At 40.2% G+C, this 21,984-nt stretch overlaps 1 protein-coding gene across 1 annotated transcript; it reads left to right on the plus strand.

Annotated features, from left to right (window-relative positions):
• The first annotated feature begins 1,677 nt into the window (after window positions 1-1,677).
• Window positions 1,678-21,665, plus strand: LOC136843222 (pantetheinase-like). Its single transcript, XM_067111301.1, has 6 exons — window positions 1,678-2,032; window positions 4,114-4,266; window positions 15,811-16,013; window positions 16,803-16,908; window positions 19,212-19,323; window positions 20,505-21,665. The coding sequence occupies exons 1-6, from the start codon at window positions 1,715-1,717 to the stop codon at window positions 20,990-20,992; spliced, it is 1,380 nt and encodes a 459-aa protein (XP_066967402.1). The 5' UTR covers window positions 1,678-1,714; the 3' UTR covers window positions 20,993-21,665.
• Window positions 21,666-21,984: the final 319 nt, after the last annotated feature.

Consider the following 21,984-nt stretch of genomic DNA (forward strand, 5'->3'; position numbering starts at 1 on the left):
AAGACGTCACTGGCACCAAAGGTGGTTGTGGGAAGGGGGTGAAATGTAAAAATTACAGAAAACGACAAATATTAGTGTCTAATCCATAGTTTTCGAGATAAAGATGGTTTAAGTCCAAGTTCAGCCCTGATAGGGAGGGGGTGCAAAGAGGGTGACATGCAAAAATAACTGAAATGACAGATATTGTAATCTAATCCATAGTTTTCAAGGTCGCTGAGATTAATAGTGACACTCCCGATGCCCTTCAAGTCAAAGTTCAGCCCTGAAAGGAAGGGGGGTGATAAGGGGTGGGAACGTGGTGACATGTAAAAATTACCGAAACGGCAGATATTAGTGTCTAATCCATAGTTTTCGAGGTCCCTGAGAAGAATACTGACACCCCTGATGCCCTTTAAGCCTGAGTTCAGCCCTAGGAAGGGGGTGGGGTGGGAGGCTGGTGACATGTAAAAATAAACGAAACGACAGATATTAGTGTCTACTCTATAGTTTTCGAAGTCCCTGAAAAGAATAGTGGCACTCCCAAAGCCCTTTAAGTCCAAGTTCAGCCCAATAGGGAGGGGGTGGGAAGGGTTGGTAAGGGGGATGACATCTAAAAATAATCGAAAATGACAGATATTAGTGTATTAGTGTCTAATCCATAGTTTTCGAGGTCGCTGAGATGAATAGTGACACTCCCAATGCCCTTCAAGTCCAAGTTCAGCCCTGATGGGAAAGGAGGGTGTGAAGCGGGTGACATGTAAAAATGACCAAAAACGACAGATATTAGCATCTAATCCAAAGTTTTTGAGGTCGCTGAAAAGAATAGAAACACTCCTGATGCCCTTTAAGTCCAAGTTCAGTCCTGATAGGAAGTGGGGTGTGAAAGGGTGGGAAGGTGGTGACATGTAAAAATAACTGAAAACTACAGATATTAGTGTCTAATCCGTAGGTTTTGAGGTCACTGAGATGAATAGTGAAACTCCCAATGAACTTTAAGTCCAAATTCAGCCCCAATAGGAAGGCGGGGGTTGAGAAGGGGTGAAAAATAAAATGTCGAGAATGACAGACTTTAGATTCTACTCCATAGTTTTCGAGATCACTGGGATGAATAGAGACTCCCAATACCCTTCCAGTCCAAGTTCAGCCCCGATAAGGAACGGGGGTGGGGGGGGGAGAGGTGAAATATAAAATGTCAAAAATGCTGGGCAATGTAACTGAAGGAACTATCTTAAAATGAGAGAGAGAGAGAGAGAGAGAGAGAGAGAGAGAGAGAGAGAGAGAGAGAGAGAGAGTTTAACAGTTGTCATTCAGAGATTTCCCAGGCAGCACCGGACTGGTCAACTAGTACACCAATAAAGATGGTTCATTAACAGTGTGTCGAACACCCTCTCATTTTCCAAGGATCCTAATTTCTGGATGCTGAGGCCCTTCCTTTCCAGTGCATCTTTCACCCTATCTATCCAGTATTTTCTGTGGCTTCTCTCCTCCTTCCTGTAGCACTTCCATACAGTACACCACCAAATTAAATATATATCACGCTTACATACATACATATACACACATGCATATACATCTATGAAAACTTGTAACCTTGGTGACACATCCCTGTTCACAGAGCTTCTTTTTAAGTCCTTATCGTCTGTCCACAAAAAATCTGTCGAGACAATCTCACTGACAAGGCACTATAAAATCAATGTTGAGAGGCAAGACCCTAATCAATTCACGACTCAGCACAATGCTGAACTTTACCCAAGTTTTATTTATTGCCTGCGCTTCCAGCTTTCTAATAGTTGCTGGAGAGGTCGCAGGACAAAGAAAATATCCACACCACCAGGACGAATACAATTCCGAACCAAGTTCTCAAGCTGAACACCAATTCTCGAACTTTGCCAAGCCACACTCCCACTCCGATGGTACTACTGGAGAGTATATTGGGTATAGAGCGGCTGCTCTCCAATACCAATCCTTTGATGACATCAGAGGAGGCGGACTTGCAGCCCTGAAAGAAAATGCGAAAGAGTACATCAAGTACATTAAAGAGGCTTCGGCGGAGGTAAGGTTTGTCAAATTCTAGGTCGAAAACTGACAGAGTGAGGGACACTCGAATCTAACTTGACGTTCGTATCATCAGTTTGTCTTCCGCACGGCAAGATCTGATGGCGACCCTCTTTCCTATCTTAGCGCACTTTGTCATCCTCCCCTGCTGAGGGCATAACATCTGCTCTTCTTTATTCTTAATGAAGTTCTTCCTGCAGTTCCTATTTCTCACCAACACACTTTCTGTTCATTTATCAGTGGCTTACTTTAATCTGAATCTATCAAACAACAGACTTTGTTTTCCACTCCTTTTTGATGTTCAAAGGCTTTCTTAAAATGATGACTCTTAATTAATCGCCAATTCTGATCTTGAGAGTATTTCCGAGTCGAGAACTCTAGTTCAGTCAAGTTAGCTACCCAAACCACATCCCCTTCCCCCTCCCCAATCTCTCTCTCTCTCTCTCTCTCTCTCTCTCTCTCTCTCTCTCTCTCTCTCTCTCTACAACAACAGCGCTTTCCCCAGACGTGTAAGGAAAAAATACTTAGTACCTTATATAGTAGTAATGACGAATTTTTGTTACATATTTTTCATTGTTAGATTATGCAGTTTTTTATTTTCCTTCACTATAATGAAATCTAACCGCCAATCTGATTTGAACGTCTGAGGTTCCACACTGTTTTCATAACTGTTTCATAAAACCCAAACTTTTTTCTTGTTTGTTCTTCGTGGTGATATTTTATTATGCGTTTTTACTTTCTCGTCTCGAGTGCATTAATTGAAAGGCGATTAGTCAATAACTCTGACATTCCATTTCTTCTGCACCCTCTTTCTTTCCGCTGGCAGGTGTCCCCTTTCTCTTTCACAGGTGATGATACCAAAATAAGAGAGTTTATCTACCTTTCTGGCAGACTTGTAACTCCCGTCAGGTCATCATATTCTATATTTTCTTTGGGAAGATTATTCATTATCACACTACTCAGTTATATCGCAATTTTCCACTTTACAATCGAACCCTCTTCTGGTTTCTATTTTGCTTGAAACCCTAAAACCACCCTTGTTTGAGAGGCGGAATTAAGTCCCAAAGACGTTTAAATTTCCACCTTTCCTATCTGATCAGATCGTTCAGGCTCCATCACTAGAGGTTCGTATTCAAAACCCATGAGTATTTAAGCCATACATTTATATATATATATCTATATATATATCAAAACCCATCATGAGTATTTAAGCCATACTTTGTTTTATATAATTTGTATGATTTTCTGTTCCTTATCTCTTTTCTAGGCAGGCCGGGGGTGGTATAAAAGAAATAAGAAAAGCTGTTACGTTAACTGAAAATCATAAAGATTCATATATCCCCCAGACTTTACCAAAAAACGTAAGGCTTAAATACCCATGGAGGGTTTTAACCTACACAACAAATTCTTACAGAATATAGCTTATAAGCAAATCGAAATGGAAATGAAAAAAAAAAATTTTTTCGAATGGCAGCACGAAAATTGAAATGTCTAAATACAGTTGTGTTATATATGTCTGAAGTCCGAGACATACTAAAATTGTTAATCAGGCAATTATAATTATTAAAGCATTAGCAATGCATCATAAATTAATGACCAAAAATAATAAAGTCACAGTCACTGTAAAAAAAAAAAAAACCATTGTGAAAATATAATTCCAAAAACATCTTTTCCAAACGAGTAAGGAAGAAAAATCATATATCTTGTACAATACTAATGAATATTTGTTACATATCTTTTTTTAGATTCACATTACGCAGAGTACAGTCTCGCAAGGTATTTAAAAGTAAGACTAAAAAACTTATTTTTTGGCTTTGTACCAATGCGACACAATCGAAACAAACACACCCTAATGTCCTTAATAACGCGAAAAACTAATGAACGAAAACGCGGAAAAGAAAAATAAAGTTTGTGTCGCCGATGTCGGCAACGGGAAACAGGTTCTCGAAGCCTGACCGAGGAGAGAGAGAAAGTTTCCGAGCTGTCATTCCATTAGGGAATGGCTGACCTCAACAGCATCAACGGGAACCGTGAAAAGATGAGAAAGGAAACCTAATCTGCATTACCCGTTTCTTCCAGGGCGCCCAAATTTTCGTCTTCCCTGAGCATGGCCTCACGGGGCTGATTCTGGGCTCGACGCTAGGCGAGTACTTGCCGCAGACTCAAGTTGTTCCGGAACCTGAAAATAAAGAAGTGCCTTGCGACTACCTTGACGTTCCAGACTCAAGCCTGGTAAGAAATAAGAAGAATGTTTTGGGGAAGGAAAACTGGACATGAATGGAAGAGGGTGTGAGAGGAGGAATGTTTAAGGATTGCATATTAGCATCAATTTTAATCTGCTTTATGGGTGTCATACAAACACACTAGTTGCTCCATTTCAACGCATAAACCTTTCAGCATATCTATATGCAAAGACCCCTTCAAAAGGGGTCACACACAGCCGTGTAATTATAGGTGTAATTAAACGGCTGTGGGCCTTTTCGGGAATTAATATATAAAACAAAAGAGACACGTACTATCCCTCTGTTCTGGTCTGCCTATGGCTAACCCTTTGGCGCATTCGCACTTGACGCTCACGCACGAAAGAACGTTACTCCCGCGTTGCCTCATGCAACTCGTATCACACACACAAGACCACATAAACAAGTTGCATCCTTTTACCAAGAAGCATAACATCGGAAACTGACGAGCACTCAGCACAATACATCACACCACCACGAGTCAACAATGCTTTTGAACACGTTTTACATCATTATTAAATGGTGCAACACACTTCGAAGCTGCCATCAATCTTCGATTTCATACTTTTTTTTATTTCTCCTGTATCTCAACTAGTGTTATAGAAGACAGCCTGTCCTTTATAGAATTTCACAAAGGGATTTCTTAATCAGAGCATTTCTGGCACAACACAAACATATACTCAGAGCGCCACTTGTTCTCATCACATACCACCTACACAGATACACACACTCATGCACACACATATACACATACATACATACATATATATATTATTATGATTAGCAAGAATTCGCTAGCAAATTACCTCCCCCTCCTTTGTTGTTGTTGGTTGTTCATTTATTTGCCAGCCGGCCGATCGATAGACCATCTGTCTATCGACTTAAAAACAAGGGTTAAAAGATTAAAGGCGCTCCCATTTTTGATAAAGATCTTTCCTTCGAGGCAAAAGTAATCTGGCTTGGGCGTTTCTCCTACAGGCCAAAACCTCCCCTGCGGGCAGCAGGTGCAATGAGTCAAAGCATCTGTGATGGACGCCCCCTGCCCCATAGGAGGGGATAAAGGCAAAAACCCACGAGGTCTCAGACACACGCGGGCTGGAAGATATGGAGTGAACTTGTGAAGACGTCCTCAACACCTGGCCCCACCGATGCCCTTGCATCCTAACCACGTGGCCCTTCCCAAGTATACTTCTCCTCGTGCCCTTCAACCGTATTCCTCGAGCCCACACGCCATTGCTTGGAGTTTCGAGAGTCCCCATCGCCTTGCCGCTTTACGGAAGCCCTTGCATCTCACCACGTGGAAGAAACTCGCCTCGGAAATCGCAAGTCATCCACGGACCGCCTTCTACGCGCCTCGGAAAATCTGCTAAGGTAAAGTGCCCTGGAAGAGCCCCATTTCAGTCACGCTTTTGTCTCGTAATATTTTCTTAAAGAGAAAGCCAGAAATCTCCCTTGTCTAATGTCCGTGCGCCTCTTGCATCGGCAGTATTAATTCTTTATTACTCCTTTGGCACCCTCAGTGCAGCTTCAATTCATTATTCTTTTGTCTATTTTCATTACTGGCGTATAATGTGCATATCTCTCATTTCAGAGGATCCTATCGTGGAAGCTTCTCGGACTGTGGCTGGAATTCCCCAGTTTCATTCAATCTACTGAGTTCCTCTTTCCCGTACTAATGTCATTTATGTAAATACACTACTTTAAATGTGCCCACGTGTTTTACGTAATATTTCCCTCAGTAACCAGAGCCCTATGCTCATATGAAATTCTCCTTTGTTTTCCTCTTTTTTTACGTTTTCCCGTACCCACGAAGTCAGAATCACAAGGCTAAATTAACTTAAATTGTTGCTACCTGTCTCACAGAGCATATTTCAAACTAAAACCACGGAAAAACGTAAAAATGGCGACCTGGCCATAGATCTCGTTTTGCAGTTGCAGTTCCCTAGTGTTGCTTTATTGCATTTGCAACTTGCCAGATCAGCTATTAGCAAAGCTAAGCTGGGTACGAGACAATTACGAACCTTTTGTGTAAAACCAGCACACAGATCCAGAAAATTCCACGTAAGTAATGTGTTAATCTTAGCAAAACCTTTTTACAATCGTGACTGTTCTAGGAATTAGAAATAGGGACGCATGTAATCACTGAGAGAAAAGAACCGCCGTATTAGATTCGTTAATGCATGCCTTTCAGGATAGGTAGTTAGGAAATAACCAGTGCTAACCATCCTTTGCTTCGAGGAATAGTGCGAAATTCCTCTGTGTTAAAATCCTTGCCATATTCTTGCTTCGAGGAATAGTGCGAAAGAAATTCCTCTGTGATAACTTTTACTTCGCATTTCGAATTAGCGAACTGTTATTTAGGCGCGAATAAATTCCCACGTGGGACACGACGAAGTCAGCTTGCATTGCTGAAAATTCTCTCAGTGTAGTTAGAATTCGAGCTTAGGTGTTAGGAAAGCGAAATTTAAACTCCGCTTATAGGGAAAATTACTAGGCCGTTGTACTGTTATCCTCTCAGACGACTGGGAAATTCCCGGAATCCCAGACGGTATATAAATATACAGGTTCATTCACCCAGAATCTAAAAATACCTCCGGTGTTGGCCAGACGACCTGCACCCCCACCCGCCCATGCCCGCGTGTGTAGCATTTTTTTTATTTCCCCATTCATTTCCCAGCATACATTTTTCTTTGGGTTTCCCGTTAGTAATTTCTAAGTCCTAAGGGACGAATCGTATTTCCAAGTCCTAAGTGACTCCTAAAATTCTACGTCGCACGTGGCGAGAATTCTCCAAATTCAAATTCCACAAATTCCAAGTCCTAAGAGACTCCTAAAATTCTACGTCGCATGTGGCGAAATTTCTCCAAATTCCAGTCCTCAGAGACTCCTAAAATTCTACGTCGTACGTGGCGAGAATTTCTCCAAATTCCAGTCCTCAGAGACTCCCTTTTCTCCAAAATTCCAGTCCTCAGAGACTCCTAAAATTCTACGTCGCACGTGGCGTGGTCCTCAGAGAGAATTTCTCATTCCTGGGAACCCAAAATTAAGTCCTTTTGAGACATTATATAGTGTAGTTCATTCAACCCAAAATTAAGTCTAAGCACACACATCTAAGCCCTTACGGGACTGATCATTCTAGTTCGTTAGAACAACTCCTTAACTTCACGCTACAGCCGGCCAAGTCCGAGCGTGACAAAATCCAACTACGTCTTCCGAGACGCATATTAAAAATTCGTTCGCCAAGAACAACCAGTCTTTCAAGACATATAAAATTTTAACAAAGTCTTCTCAGACTTACTAATCACCTGTCTTATTCAGACAGATCCATTCGCCTGCAGTCTGAACAATTGAGTGTTTCAGATTCCTGCAATTGAGTCTTTTCAGACAAGATCATATACCCATTATTTCAAGATGGCTAATACCAGAGCCCAACAAAACGAGGATTTCAAATTCTACATGTCCGCTGGGAAGGACATGGGACTATCGGGGCAAGATCTGAGAGCATGGGTTCAAGAACGAGTGGACGATGCCAAGGCGGAGAGAGAGAGAGAACGAATTGCCCAAGAGCAGGAGAAGGAAAAAGAACGTGCAGAGAGGGAGAGAGACAGAATCGCCCAAGAGAAAAGGGAGGAACGAGAATGGGAAGATCGAGAATGAGAAGATCGACAGCGCCCCACGAGCTCCAGATGCTAGAACGACAGCCCGCCACCCCCGCCCCTGCCGCGGGGATGAGTGCCCTCAGCCAAGCTCACTCGTTCATGCCAAAATGGACCGAGTCCGAACCCGAAGTATGGCTTGAAAGGGCCGAACGAGTCCTGGAGTGCTGCGATCTCTCCCCGCGGAACTCTCCCTTGTTCTCACTAAATTCCTGGGCGGAAAGGCCCTCGTTGCCTACCACGCCCCTTCCCGCAGACGATCGGAAACTGGGAAGCCGTACGCCAAGCAGTTACTTCTGGCGTGCGAGATTACCCCCGAGCCGGTGGAGGAGACGTTGGAGAAAGCAGCCCAGAGAAGCAGGCCAGACTTGGTCCGATTAGGCGTACCATTCGGAGCGGGCGTTGACAAAATGGCTCGATTCGAAGGAGCCACTAACACCGCCGAGGTACTCGAGCGGTTTAAATTCGAGCATTTCCTGCGCTCGCCCCTCCTGCCCTCGCCACTCATATAGTGGAAAAAGCCCCAGCAACACTCACCGAGTGTTGCCGAATAGCAGACATGTGTGGAAACTCACCACCCTCAAGAAGGATCCATGGGGCGGAAGATAAATCCCCGTCCCTCCTCGGAGGTTCAAATTCCCACAAAAATGGGAACTCGGGCAAGCCCCTAACTTGCCATTATTGCAAGAAAACGGGGCATTCCTCCGAACAGTGCCGGAACAAGAAACCGGCTCCTCTCTCCCGGAAAACCGACAAATAACTCGCCTGCGCCCTCCACAGGGCAGCGCGGAAAGATTTTAGCCAGACCTTTTGCACGGCGTGCAAGGTCTATGGCCATTCTCCGCATGGGCGAAATGCCCACGCAATAATAAATCAACTACTCCCACCGTCGCCTTGGCCGTCACAGATCCCCAGTCATTAGGCCCTCCGCCGAAGGGCCTGTATACGTGGCCCCTCCACGAGGTAGCGAGCCCGCGCGCCGAGTCACTGCTTTCGAGGACTCGGGCGCGCGCAAATCTCCCTCATCCGAAGGGACAGAGTTCCCCACGGAGCTATCGTCAATAGACGAAAACTCGTCACGATCGAGGGAATAAATCAGTTCAAAATGATACTCCCCTACGGTCCAATTGAGAGTCACAAGACCTCACCAATCCAAAATTTGCAATCTTGCAGTAGCAAGCCATCTCCCCCTGGAGGCTATGACGTCATCCTGGGACAGGACTTTCAGTCCCCACCGAAATCACGACAATCTAGGGGTCCCCATTCCCGAATCATTCCCGCGGGCGCGAGTAATCCTCCCCGCTTCTCCCTCAGCCAAGACTGGCGCCCCTGGGTACCAGGAGGACGTGCAGTCCCCACCAGTGCCACCTGAGTACAATGTACAGTGGCCCCCGATCGGTTCCCGATCCATTCCAGTGCCCGGCCCTGCCTCAGTGCCAGTGCCAGGGCCCCAATCAAATCTCCCTTCAGGAGATGCCAAATTCCTGCCGGTGCCACTTGCATGCCCCGAGCAGGGCCAAGCTTCGTCCGTCCTGACCGACGAGCCCAAGAAACCTCTGATAGCGCCTGACTCTGCCCTAGTGCCAGCGCCAGAGCGCTACGCCGATCTCCATTCACGGGATCCAACTCAGGACCCCCTCTCTTCCCCCGGCCTGGCACCGCTACCAGCGTCGGTCAGAGAGGGTTCCTCCCGACCACCGCGGAAGCTCACCTGCAGGTGCGGCCTCGCAACCCGTGCCTGAGCTGGTCAACGTTACCTGCGAGCCGCTCACGCCACCCCCGACCGCCTCCTCTCTGCCTCAGCCCGTCGCCGACGCAATTGCAAGTCAGGATTCTGCCATATCTCACTTGGCCGATGAACTACAAGAGCCGCGACGGATCATGGTAGAACCCGCGACGGAACACTCCTGCGTCAGCTGTCGCATCAGCAGGCCCAGGTGGTACTCCGTGCCGCCCTCCGGTCGCGGGCCCTCCGCTTCCCGGCCGAGGACGACTGTCCCATTAAGAAAGACTCGAGGCGAAATTACCACGGGCGTGGGACATTCCAGGTAATTTACAAAGAGCTCTAGAGCTCCCATGGCACCTGTGCCACCATTTCATTTTCGAAGGTCTTGGCACCCCTAATCCAGAAGGGGATGTCAGACCCTCCTCTATCTTCTTCCGTTCCTCAGGAACTGCTATCTCTTACCATCCTCTACTAATCTTCCCTTAAATTATCCCCACAAGAGGCAATTAAATACGGGATACCATTCCCCACACAATGTATAAATCATTAAGAATAACAGAGTGAGAAGTGGCACGCCCTTGCGCCCATACCTTGGCACCGGGCGTGGTGTCAGCCCTCCTGAAGGAGTCGCGCCCTTGGTGCACTTTCCTCGCCCTGGGACTGAAGTGATAGTCGGGCCGTAATTTATAGGCGTAGGACGATAGATTCCCGCCTAACACAATAAAACCCTCACTCTTTTTCCCTTAGCTCTTCTGCCAATATCATTTACTTTCTTTTAGTCATTTAGTTATCTTTATTTTAATGAATCGCGAGTCATAAACTCTTGCCCTTGTGATTTAAATGCCCCTTTTCGTAAGCTCTGAGAGACGTGTCCCGCCTTTCATATGCGGTCAAGTTTCATTCGTAACGTCTTGGTAATTTTCCTTTTGTTATTATTATCCCTTTTCCCCCTTCCATTCCTTCCAAGATCGCTGTTTGTCCTACCCCACATCTTTTGTCTGCTCGCCCGTCATAACATTGAGTAGGCAGTAGACGCATAAAATTAGCGTAGTTTAAGGTTAGCGAATTAAAACCTCGCGAATACTCTCGCCCGCATACGACTGTCAAATTCCGGTGTGGGTCATCCCTCAGCTCGCGTTGAACGATAGCTGAGCCAAAATGCGTTAAAACGAAGATAAATTATCAATGCGAATATGTATAGTCATTACAGTATCGTGTAAAAGGGGATGTCATTTACAAAAATAAACGCTGTTTTTCATTTACACAGCCTCTTCAAGGCAGATTGTACTAACCGCATGCATTTTATCTAAAATTAAGTAACCGTGTATTTTAATTCTTGAACAATAACCATTTCTTTTCATTTGTTGGCCATAGCCTCATATACGTGGTCCTATAATCTTAATTAATTCACAATTGTTCGAGTCACTTTATAAAGTTACAGTGGGTAACCAAATCTAAAGTAATTATTCTTTTGCAAGTGTTTAAATCACTTTGCGTTCTGTTAACGAAAATTGTCCCAATGTGTTATTAAAAGTAATGTCTCAGCTTCATAAAACCCTTAGGAGTAAAGTTCATTGCAAGGCAGAATGTAGAGTAACGTAAAGCATTTGCCGCTCATTCTGAATATCGATGTACACACCCGAAGGAGGTATGTACATCATCTTGTATGGGGAGGTATTATGATTAGCAAGAATTCGCTAGCAAATTACCTCCCCCCCCCTCCTTTGTTGTTGTTGGTTGTTCATTTACTGCCAGCCGGCCGATCGATAGACCATCTGTCTATCGACTTAAAAACAAGGGTTAAAAGATTAAAGGCGCTCCCATTTTTGATAAAGATCTTTCCTTCGAGGCAAAAGTAATCTGGCTTGGGCGTTTCTCCTACAGGCCAAAACCTCCCCTGCGGGCAGCAGGTGCAATGAGTCAAAGCATCTGTGATGGACGCCCCCCCTGCCCCATAGGAGGGGATAAAAGGCAAAAGCCCACGAGGTCTCAGACACACACGCGGGCTGGAAGATATGGAGTGAACTTGTGAAGACGTCCTCAACACCTGGCCCCACCGATGCCCTTGCATCCTAACCACGTGGCCCTTCCCAAAGTATACTTCTCCTCGTGCCCTTCAACCGTATTCCTCGAGCCCACACGCCATTGCTTGGAGTTTCGAGGAGTCCCCATCGCCTTGCCGCTTTTCACGGAAGCCCTTGCATCTCACCACGTGGAAGAAACTCGCCCTCGGAAATCGCAAGTCATCCACGGACCGCCTTCTACGCGCCTCGGAAAATCTGCTAAGGTAAAGTGCCCTGGAAGAGCCCCATTTCAGTCACGCTTTTGTCTCGTAATATTTTCTTAAAGAGAAAGCCAGAAATCTCCCTTGTCTAATGTCCGTGCGCCTCTTGCATCGGCAGTATTAATTCTTTATTACTCCTTTGGCACCCTCAGTGCAGCTTCAATTCATTATTCTTTTGTCTATTTTCATTACTGGCGTATAATGTGCATATCTCTCATTTCAGAGGGATCCTATCGTGGAAGCTTCTCGGGCTGTGGCTGGAATTCCCCAGTTTCATTCAATCTACTGAGTTCCTCTTTCCCGTACTAATGTCATTTATGTAAATACACTACTTTAAATGTGCCCACGTGTTTTACGTAATATTTCCCTCAGTAACCAGAGCCCTATGCTCATATGAAATTCTCCTTTGTTTTCCTCTTTTTTACGTTTTCCCGTACCCACGAAGTCAGAATCACAAGGCTAAATTAACTTAAATTGTTGCTACCTGTCTCACAGAGCATATTTCAAACTAAAACCACGGAAAAACGTAAAAAATATATATATATATATATATATATATATATATATATATATATATATATATATATATATATATATATATATATATATATATATATATATATATATTTATACTGTATGTATATATATATATATATATATATATATATATATATATAAATATATATTATATATATATATATATATTTCTTATGCTGTGGTTTTCATAATGCAGTAATCTCCCCATGTTATGTGTGAGTTGTTGTATAACTGTATGGTTTTGTAGTTAGATACGCGTATACCGTAAAAGAGGTTGCAGTGATTAAACGCTGTGTAGTTTGAGAGGACGACGTATGCGTTGAGCTGAGCGAGACTAAGAGCCTTGTTCATTGTATAGGGACGCGATTTGTTTAGTCACTATTCAAAACTTGCTGAGATTAACACCTTCTCATATGACTAAATCCATTAACGTACAAGGCGTTATGGGGCCCGGTCAAAACAGAGGGGTGGGAAATTCCATTACGAAAGTTGCCGAACGTCACTGAGGAATGTTATGTGAAGCAATGTTTTCCATTCTTATTATAATAACTAGAGATTCTCTTGTTCTGAAACTATGTAATGATAAATATTAGTGTTAACTGTAATTCCACTTTGTCTCTAATTATCATTTTAAAGAGTTTTAAAATAAAAACATCGTCTGTGACCTGTCCCCGCACCCATAGGCTGTGCCCTGCTGCGTCTAAGATGCCTTACAAGGGGCCGACACTCAGAGACCAAAAGCGTTGCTAAAAGGAGATGCGTTCTCCCCTCTCTCTCGCTCGTTCTCGGGATTAAGAACGTCCCGTTTTAATGTAATTGATATTTTGGTAGACGATGGTCACTCATATCTTTAATTGTTTAATCCCTTAGTAAATGTGTCTGAGTTATCTGAACAGTGTATTTTATTAAGTGTGTGTGTAACGGCGCCTGGTTAAAAACACGAAGCAATTTGGTACCAAGGTATTGTAATATAATTATGGGTTCTCAGTGCACTGAAAATAATATCTGCAGTGGTTATATGTAAAGATACCTTTTCACTTTTTTAATATTTTTCGTGTTATATGTTTTATGCTTTATCTTTTGAAGAATTTTTTTATACATATATGTGGTGTGTTTGCTATTGCCTTAATTTTTGCTTTACATTTTTTATATCTAATCTTTTTGCAGAGTATATATTTCTGTGTCTTTTGTATCCACATTTTACATGACTGATTTATTTGCCTTATTTTGTTTAACACTTGGGAATTGAAGTTTTGTTACTCAACAATTTAAATTCTTCTTGAATAACCCTTTTGATTAATTAATAAATTAATTTCTGATTTAATTTTGACTGATGATTAATTCAGATTTAATCCAATTTTGTTTTATCTTGAAGTAATAATAAATTTCCCTGAGACTGTTAATGTCATGTATAATCTTTGAATTTAGAAATAAATTTTTGTATTTAAAATATATCAGAGTTTCATTCATTGACCCACCAGTAATTTTGATTTGAATTAGAGATAGAGTGGTAAGTGAGATGTTTTCCTTCAAGTAATTGAAGTGAGCTCGAACCAGGGAAATTAAATAAATAGAAATATTTGAACTTTTATAATGTTAATGGAGTGATGCCCTTAGATTTTACCTCACACCTGTTTAACGAACTTTATCTGCTTTCTTTCATGATTGATAAGTTTTATAAGAGATCACTGTTGCCTTTAGAAATCAGTCGTCTTGTATGTGTGATGAGGGTTCAGGTGTCTGGCTTTTTGTGAGGTAACTATAATTGTTGAATAAATGGTAAGTTTGGTAATCAAATATCAAGCACTTAGATACCAGGTTTGATTTAAAGAACAGACACTGGACACTCCGGGGTCACCATATATAAATGGTGCACTAGACTCCGGGACAAGCACTTAGATATCAGGTTTGATTTGAAGAACAGACACTGGACACTTCGTCACAATATATATATATATGCTGAGGACGTATGGTCTACAAGATTTATGACCTGGGAACAAAAACAAAGTTTCATGAAGGAAGTGAAGCGCCTGTTGGGATTTGTAGGGAGGACACTGACTGATTAGCTATACAAATGGGGATGTCTCCGTGGCAATTAGATATCTTAATGGACGCAAGGAGTTTGCATACGATACAATGCTGATTGTGGATAGTGAAGAAAAATTCCAGATTTTAGCGAAAAAGTTTTAAATTGTAAGCAACCGAAAAAGTTCAGAGTAAATCTCAGCTAGAGTAAGGTTCTGAAGATAAATAGACCAATGAATGTTAGCATGGGTAGTGGAAGAATGGAAGCATTAGATTTCTATGAGTATTTGGAGGTAGATATTTTGGATCGTGTTAGGATGAAAGAAGAGGCGAGTCACCGAACAGGAGAAGCAAGGATGGCATGTGCGCAAATGACTACGAGGAAACATGGAGTGTCGATAAAGTCAAGGTCTGGAAGTATGAAGAGATTGTTGAGTTAGCTCTCCTTTACGGAAGTGAAGTGTACATTATTGAATGCAAATGAAAAAAACAAAAGGAGTAAGCTTTAGAGATGACTTATCTTTCAGATGCTTTAGCCATGTGGAAGAAGTGAAGGATGATAGGCTGGTTAAAAGTGTACAATTTGGAAGCACCGGAGAGGAGACCCAGAAAGAACTGGAAATATGATGTGAATGAGTTGCTAGAAAGTAGGGGCTTCAACAGCTAGGAAGTGAGAGTGTGAACGAGACAGAGGAGAATGGCAGTGTATGCATGGGGCGTTTGATGCACTGCTGGTAAACCTTTGTGTAAGTGTATGAAGCGGCTAATGTTATGGAAGTTTTCTGCACAAAGGATTCATAAGCGATTCAAAAGTTAAGGTATATATTGGGCAATGTCCTTCAAAAGAAGGCATCGCGCTAACCCCATACAAATGGGAAAAAAGCACGTTAAAAGAAGAAGAAAAAGATCGTTGTTTAGTGTTTTTTGGAAGCAACTCTTTGTTCGGTAAAAAGGCTTCCGTTGGTAGAGGAAATGGCTTAATAATAAAAAAAGAACATATATGTATATATACATAAATACATACACACACATATATATATATTATATGTATATATACATAAATATATATATATATATATATATATATATATATATATATATATATATATATATATATATATATATATATATATATAGTGGTTTACTCTGACACCACATTTCTCCCAAAGGTCTTGTATCATCTAAGCTGTGTTGTATATATATATATATATATATATATATATATATATATATATATATATATATATATATATATATATATATATATATAAAATAATGCTTTCCTCTGACATCATTTTCCCTCTAAAGATCATGAAAAATCTAAGCTGTGCAGCCCTGGAGAACCACATTTATCTGGTCGTGTGCCTGGCTGAACAGTTCAATTGTTCCCAAGTTCTGTCAGAGGACGAGTCGTACCTTGAACAAAGTGTAGATGCCAACGTCATGCCCAATGGATGCGAGTTCTATGATACACAAACAGTGTTCGACGATACAGGAGCTGTTGTTGCAAGGTAGGAAATGATGTCTGGTTAGTTAGATCTCTTTTTCCTTACAGATGCCCCGTATATTCCAGAAATGCAAAGCTCGTCCCATTAATGTCTCATGAACCTTCAACGTCTAATTACTAATATTCCACTCGCTTTTTATAGGTATCTCGGTTCATACTGGCTCTTTCTTATACGTCTCATAATACTCATACTAAAAGAGTTTGTTTCGTTTCAATATTTTTGGTTTGTAATTACTTTCATATTGGGTTCTACCAAGAATTCATTTCCAAAGAGCAATAAATCTTAGTAATATAATAATAGTTTTAACAATGCACAGTTCTTCACACACCTTCTATTAAAGTTCAATTGCGTTACAAAGTCTTTATCATGTACGGTTTCCTTAAAGCTGTCTTAAAGGTTCATGGAACTTTCAAGTCATTTTAATAAACGACTTGTGATTCCTCCAAATGTCAAACACTAACTGGATACGATCACAAGTACATATATACATATACGCACACACATATATATATGTGTGTGTGTGTGTGTGTGTTTGTATTTGTTTGTGTGTCTGTGTGTTCCTTATTGCTCTCAGACTCTAAAATCGAAATAAATGTAAAAAAAAAAAAAAAAATGGAAGACAAAGAGACAGAATGTAACTGAATTCACAGAGCCTTTCAATAATTATTATGGTAATGATAGCCGTCCGGCATCTGAAAACTTTACGGAAAAGTCTATTGCTAAAAAGCCACAAGCGGCAAGCTTATGTTTAAAGAATACAGATTCCAAAGAATAATTCCATTTCAACTTGAGGTATCGGAAGAAACACCTGTTCATTGAGGACCATTTCATCGAAGGGACAGATCCAGATTCTTCAGCGATGTTCGCGACGTCCTTTGGAGCCACTTTCACTCTTATGGTTAGTAAGACTGGAGGCATTTGTCTCAGGAATTTTATTCGTAATTAGTTTGTCAATCTTAACTGAATATAAAACGTATACAAAAAATCAAGTAACTCACTAACTCACTCAATAGGCTTCAATGAAACTGAAAGCCTAGAGTTACGGAAGGAGATCCAAGCAAAACAGAGATAGAAATAAAATTAGAATTCAAAATGCATATAAATGAAATTAAACAACAGCTGAGGAATACATATACTAATAAATTACAGCTTCCTATAGTGTGTATATATATAGTGTATATATATATATATATATATATATATATATATATATATATATATATATATATATATATATATATATACACAATATAATATATATATACATATATATATATATATAAATGTGTGTATCTATATAGTATATATATATATATATATATATATATATATATATATATATATATATATATATATATATATATATATATAATAATAAATTATGACTTGAGTGGAGATGTTACCTGAAAATACATACATACGTGTGTGTGTGTGTATATATATATATATATATATATATATATATATATATATATATATATATATATATATATATATATATATATATACATACACACATATATATATATACACAGGGTGTTTCAGAAATTTGAGCCCCCCCCCTCTACAGTATAAACTAAAATTGCTATGGACAAAAACAAAAATAATTCAAAACAGGTTATTTATTTAAGTTTCTGAGTATTTAATATTTTGTGTGAGCTCCATCTGCCTGTACCACAGCCTGCATTCTTGAGGGGTATGATTCAGCAAATCGCAAAAAAAGCTGAGACTCAAACTCCATTTCCCTGAGCACTTCGGTCACCTCTCTTCGCAGGTCGTCGAGGCTTGGTGTACCACCAGAGTTCACTGTGTGCGCTTCAACACGATCCTTTAAGATACTACCAATGTTTTCACACACATTAAGGTCAGGGGAGCTACCTGGAAACTCACTTGACGAGAAGAAATCGAAGCAGCTCCTGTGTCTGAAGAGTCTTGAAACATGGTGCCTTATCATGCAAAAATGTGACTTCTTCAACAGATAACACATTTTCAGGATCTTTGAGGAAAGGAAATACTCCACCAGTAAGCACAGTTTCTCTGAAGTATTTGCCATTCCATGACTGTCCTTTTTCTTTGATGATCCACATTAACCGTTTGGCTGTGAAACTGAGAAAAATTCCCAAACATTCAGGAAATTTCACAACGTCATCGCTGATATCATCCAACTTTGCAGCCCAAATGATGCCATTTTTATGATTTGGCTTCCTGACTGTGTAAATGAAGAATTCATCTGATGCTGCAACATGGAGAAAGTCAGCTTCATCCCAATCTTTAAGAAATGAACCACAAAACCATGCACGGTCTTCTCTCTGTTGCTGAGTGATGTTGGGCTTGCTGATAACATGAAATGGCTTGATACCAGATTTTTTCAACTCATGATACACAGCACTATAACTTCTCTTCTTTCCCCGTTTTGTTTCTAGTTCAAGCGCCAATTTACGTAAAGACTTTCTTGGTCTACCCACTGCCTCAGCTATGATGTCTTTTCACTCCTGAGAAAGGACTTCACGCCTTCCAAGATTCTCACTCTTTTCCAATGACAGTCATATGGATTTTTGTTCCAGTTTCTTTTAAAAAAGGATTCATCTCTTAATGTATTTAGCTATCCAGGAACGTGAAATGAAGGATGCACCAGCATCCCTGGCCTCTCTGAAGGTTATAGCCCGGATTTGGTCAATCCATCTGATTTCCTCCGAGTCGTTAGCCATGGCCGTATCTAACTCTGTCAGTCAGTCTGAAATTACAAGAAATGTCAAATAAAAAATAGCTTAATAGAAACTTAAAATAATGTACTTGGAGATAGGCTATAGCAGAAAACCACATAACTTTCCGTTTGTTCTGTGGAGGGGGGGGGCCTCTAATTTCGAAACACCCGGTATATACACACACACAAACACTGTACAGTATATGTGTATATATCATTATCGGTGCTATTCTCAAGCATGTGGTTGATATGGTTATTGGAATGTTTATGAATACGTTCATCCTTAAGCAAACAGGTTACACCACCATCATCATCACTGCCTCTGAAATCAGCCATTCACGCCTTTCATGTGACTATCTTTCACAAACCTCAAATCTTGTAGCTCTGGGTCTTCAAACTCTTCTGGTGCCTTAGCTGACACTATCGCGTACTATTCTCCCTGGAGGAGGAAAATGAACTGATTAACTATCAAAAATAATATCAAATCTTTCCTGCAGATAAGCTTCGATCTTTTATTTTACGACCCAGCGGTCTCCAACATGGAAACCTTCGGGGTCAGAGACGTTATCACGAGCTCAGGTTGGATGGATCAACTTCCCTTTCTAGTGGGTAAGTTTGCTCTGTCTCTTTTTATCTTCAAAAGACAATCGTTTGTCATGGGAATAAAACGAATCTAATTTACACTGAGGTTTTGTTTCACAATTAATGATCTTGGAATTTCTTCGGCAGCATGAGACATCAAGCGTTTCTAATTTTTAAAAATATTAGTAAAATCATATAATTTCTTTCTGGATTAATCATACTAATTTTGCAAAGAAATTTCAGTTAGTTATAAGACTTATAACAAACTTGCTCTTTACAAATATTAGATCAAGACTCTGCCTTTTATCCGGAACAGATCAGTGGAGGTTTTTATGTATATTATATAGCAAATATTTCCTTTCTGTCTCAAAATATTTCTGCGGAATGCTAACAAATGTTCATTAACATATAATTTCTTTCTGTCTTCAGTTTGCCCAACATAATTATATTCCTATTTTTCCCATATGACCATTCTATGGTGTGGTATCACGCCGGGAAGTCAATTTCCTTTCCAGTTTATTTCACAATGAATTATTCTCATTCTCTAAAATCATAAAATAGCTTCTTAAAAGTGGGATTGCCTTGCCTCCTTAAAGCGTGGAGAGCTTTTACACTAACTAGCATTCTTATCACACCGTTTATAAGACAATATAAGAAATAAATATTGGTTAATTTACAAGAACAATCGACAACTTCCATAAGATATGTACAAGTCGCCAAAATAGCTTTTTCACATTTATATACTTGATGATCTCATCTGTGCTTTACTTTAGAACTTTCCTGCTTTCAATAACGTTCGCCACTGATTGAGGTGTTTTGTTAATGAAAAACTATTGTCTATAAATGCATATATTTACATTTTGCTGAATTAATTACTGATATTTATGCAGTCATTGTATGCATATTTCCATTATTTTCTTCTCTTCATGTACGGACAGTATGTTTTTGGAGGCGTGCTTAATACGATAACGGCAGCTCTGGGTAAAATGAGTACCAAATGTTTAATAATAATAATAATAATAATAATAATAATAATAATAATAATAATAATAATAATAATAATAATAATAATAATAATAATGAACTTATTCAACTCCCAAATAAATTTAAGATAATATCAATGAGGTTTCTGAGTCACTATCCTTGTACACACAGCAATAAAAATATATCAGCTATATCTAATTCTATGAATCAATTCCCCTTTTCAGCTCCTCAGATTTGGAAGGGCTTCTCCGAAGGGTACCACGCAAACCTCATAGCTGCAAATCACTACAATCCTATGGAAGGTTTTTTAGGGGCAGGGATTTTCAGGGGCGTTTCATCAGACCCTGAAGAGTACACGTACGACACTTCTTCTGGCACCAAACTGATCATTGGGGATGTTTTAACGCACACACCTGTTTCTCCCCGGAAGATTTCTACATCAAGAAGAAGTGAAAGGGCTCTGAGTCACAACACCGCCGGGCAGTCCTCAGTGCATATAATAAAAAACAAAGATTCAGTGAAGCATGATTCGCAAGAAATTGTGACAGGGAAAAGCACGAAACGCAATGAAAAAATGACTGAAGTCAATATGCATCAAAAATACAAACACGAGATTTTAGATCATTATGACTATGTCATTCTTAACAAGTCAGAATCAGCTGAACCTGTCCGGCAAACTTTAATAAACAGTCAGAATTTTTTGCTTGTATAGTGACCTACAGTTACCCTCCTGGGGGATCCGAGAACTTTTGTACATGCTCATATCATACACAGGATTGACAGAGCACGGCAATTTCACTTATTTCCTTTACAATGAAAACTGCGCAGTTGTCCTCTGCCTCAATGAAAACATCGACAGCTGTGCTCAGATCGAAGGTGCCTACTTAGGAGACTCTACCTTTAGACCATACGAGCTTCAGGGATATTTCAATGGTCATTATATCTATCCGGCCATCCTTACAGATAGTGTTCAACTTTTTAATCCTGCATGGTGGAACTATTCCCTTGTACAAGAGGAGAACAATTACCGAGCCACCATAACGATTCATGAGGAGGTGAACGACGTCTTGACTCTGGGCTTGTACAGTCGCTTGTTTTCTGAGGATCCAGAAACGATGCCGTAAGAGAAATATAAAAAATATAAAATTACTTCAAAATGTTCAATATTGGAAAAATGATCACTACAAAAATACAGCATCTTCCTGTTATTGCAACAAAGATTTTATATGATGTACAGTTACCTGCAGACTATAAATTTCAAGAAACTATTCCCATACGATAGAATATGACCACACAGTATTATATCTGTTGGGCCTTCCTCATGGTTCGGTACTTCTACAAGCTCCGTAAAACTGTTTGAGTATGAAATATACTCTGAGCTGAAATTCTTGGTTTTATTTACTTGATAAACTTGCGATGTTATTGCTAAAGTTAAGTATTACATTTTCCTTCTTGGTAGGAAAAACACAATCATTTGACATACACCTACTCTTCTCAAGATTAATTTATATATATATATATATATATATATATAATATATATAAAATATATATAAATATATATATATATATATATATATATATATATATATATATATATATATATATATATATATATATATATATAAAGATTGTAATCTTAGGAGGGTGGTTGGAGGTATTATTTTTCATTACAATATGGAAGCAAAAGTGAATGTAGAATGTA

This window comes from Macrobrachium rosenbergii, chromosome 11 (genome assembly GCF_040412425.1).
Source record: "Macrobrachium rosenbergii isolate ZJJX-2024 chromosome 11, ASM4041242v1, whole genome shotgun sequence".
Taxonomy (NCBI): Eukaryota; Metazoa; Arthropoda; class Malacostraca; order Decapoda; family Palaemonidae; genus Macrobrachium; species Macrobrachium rosenbergii.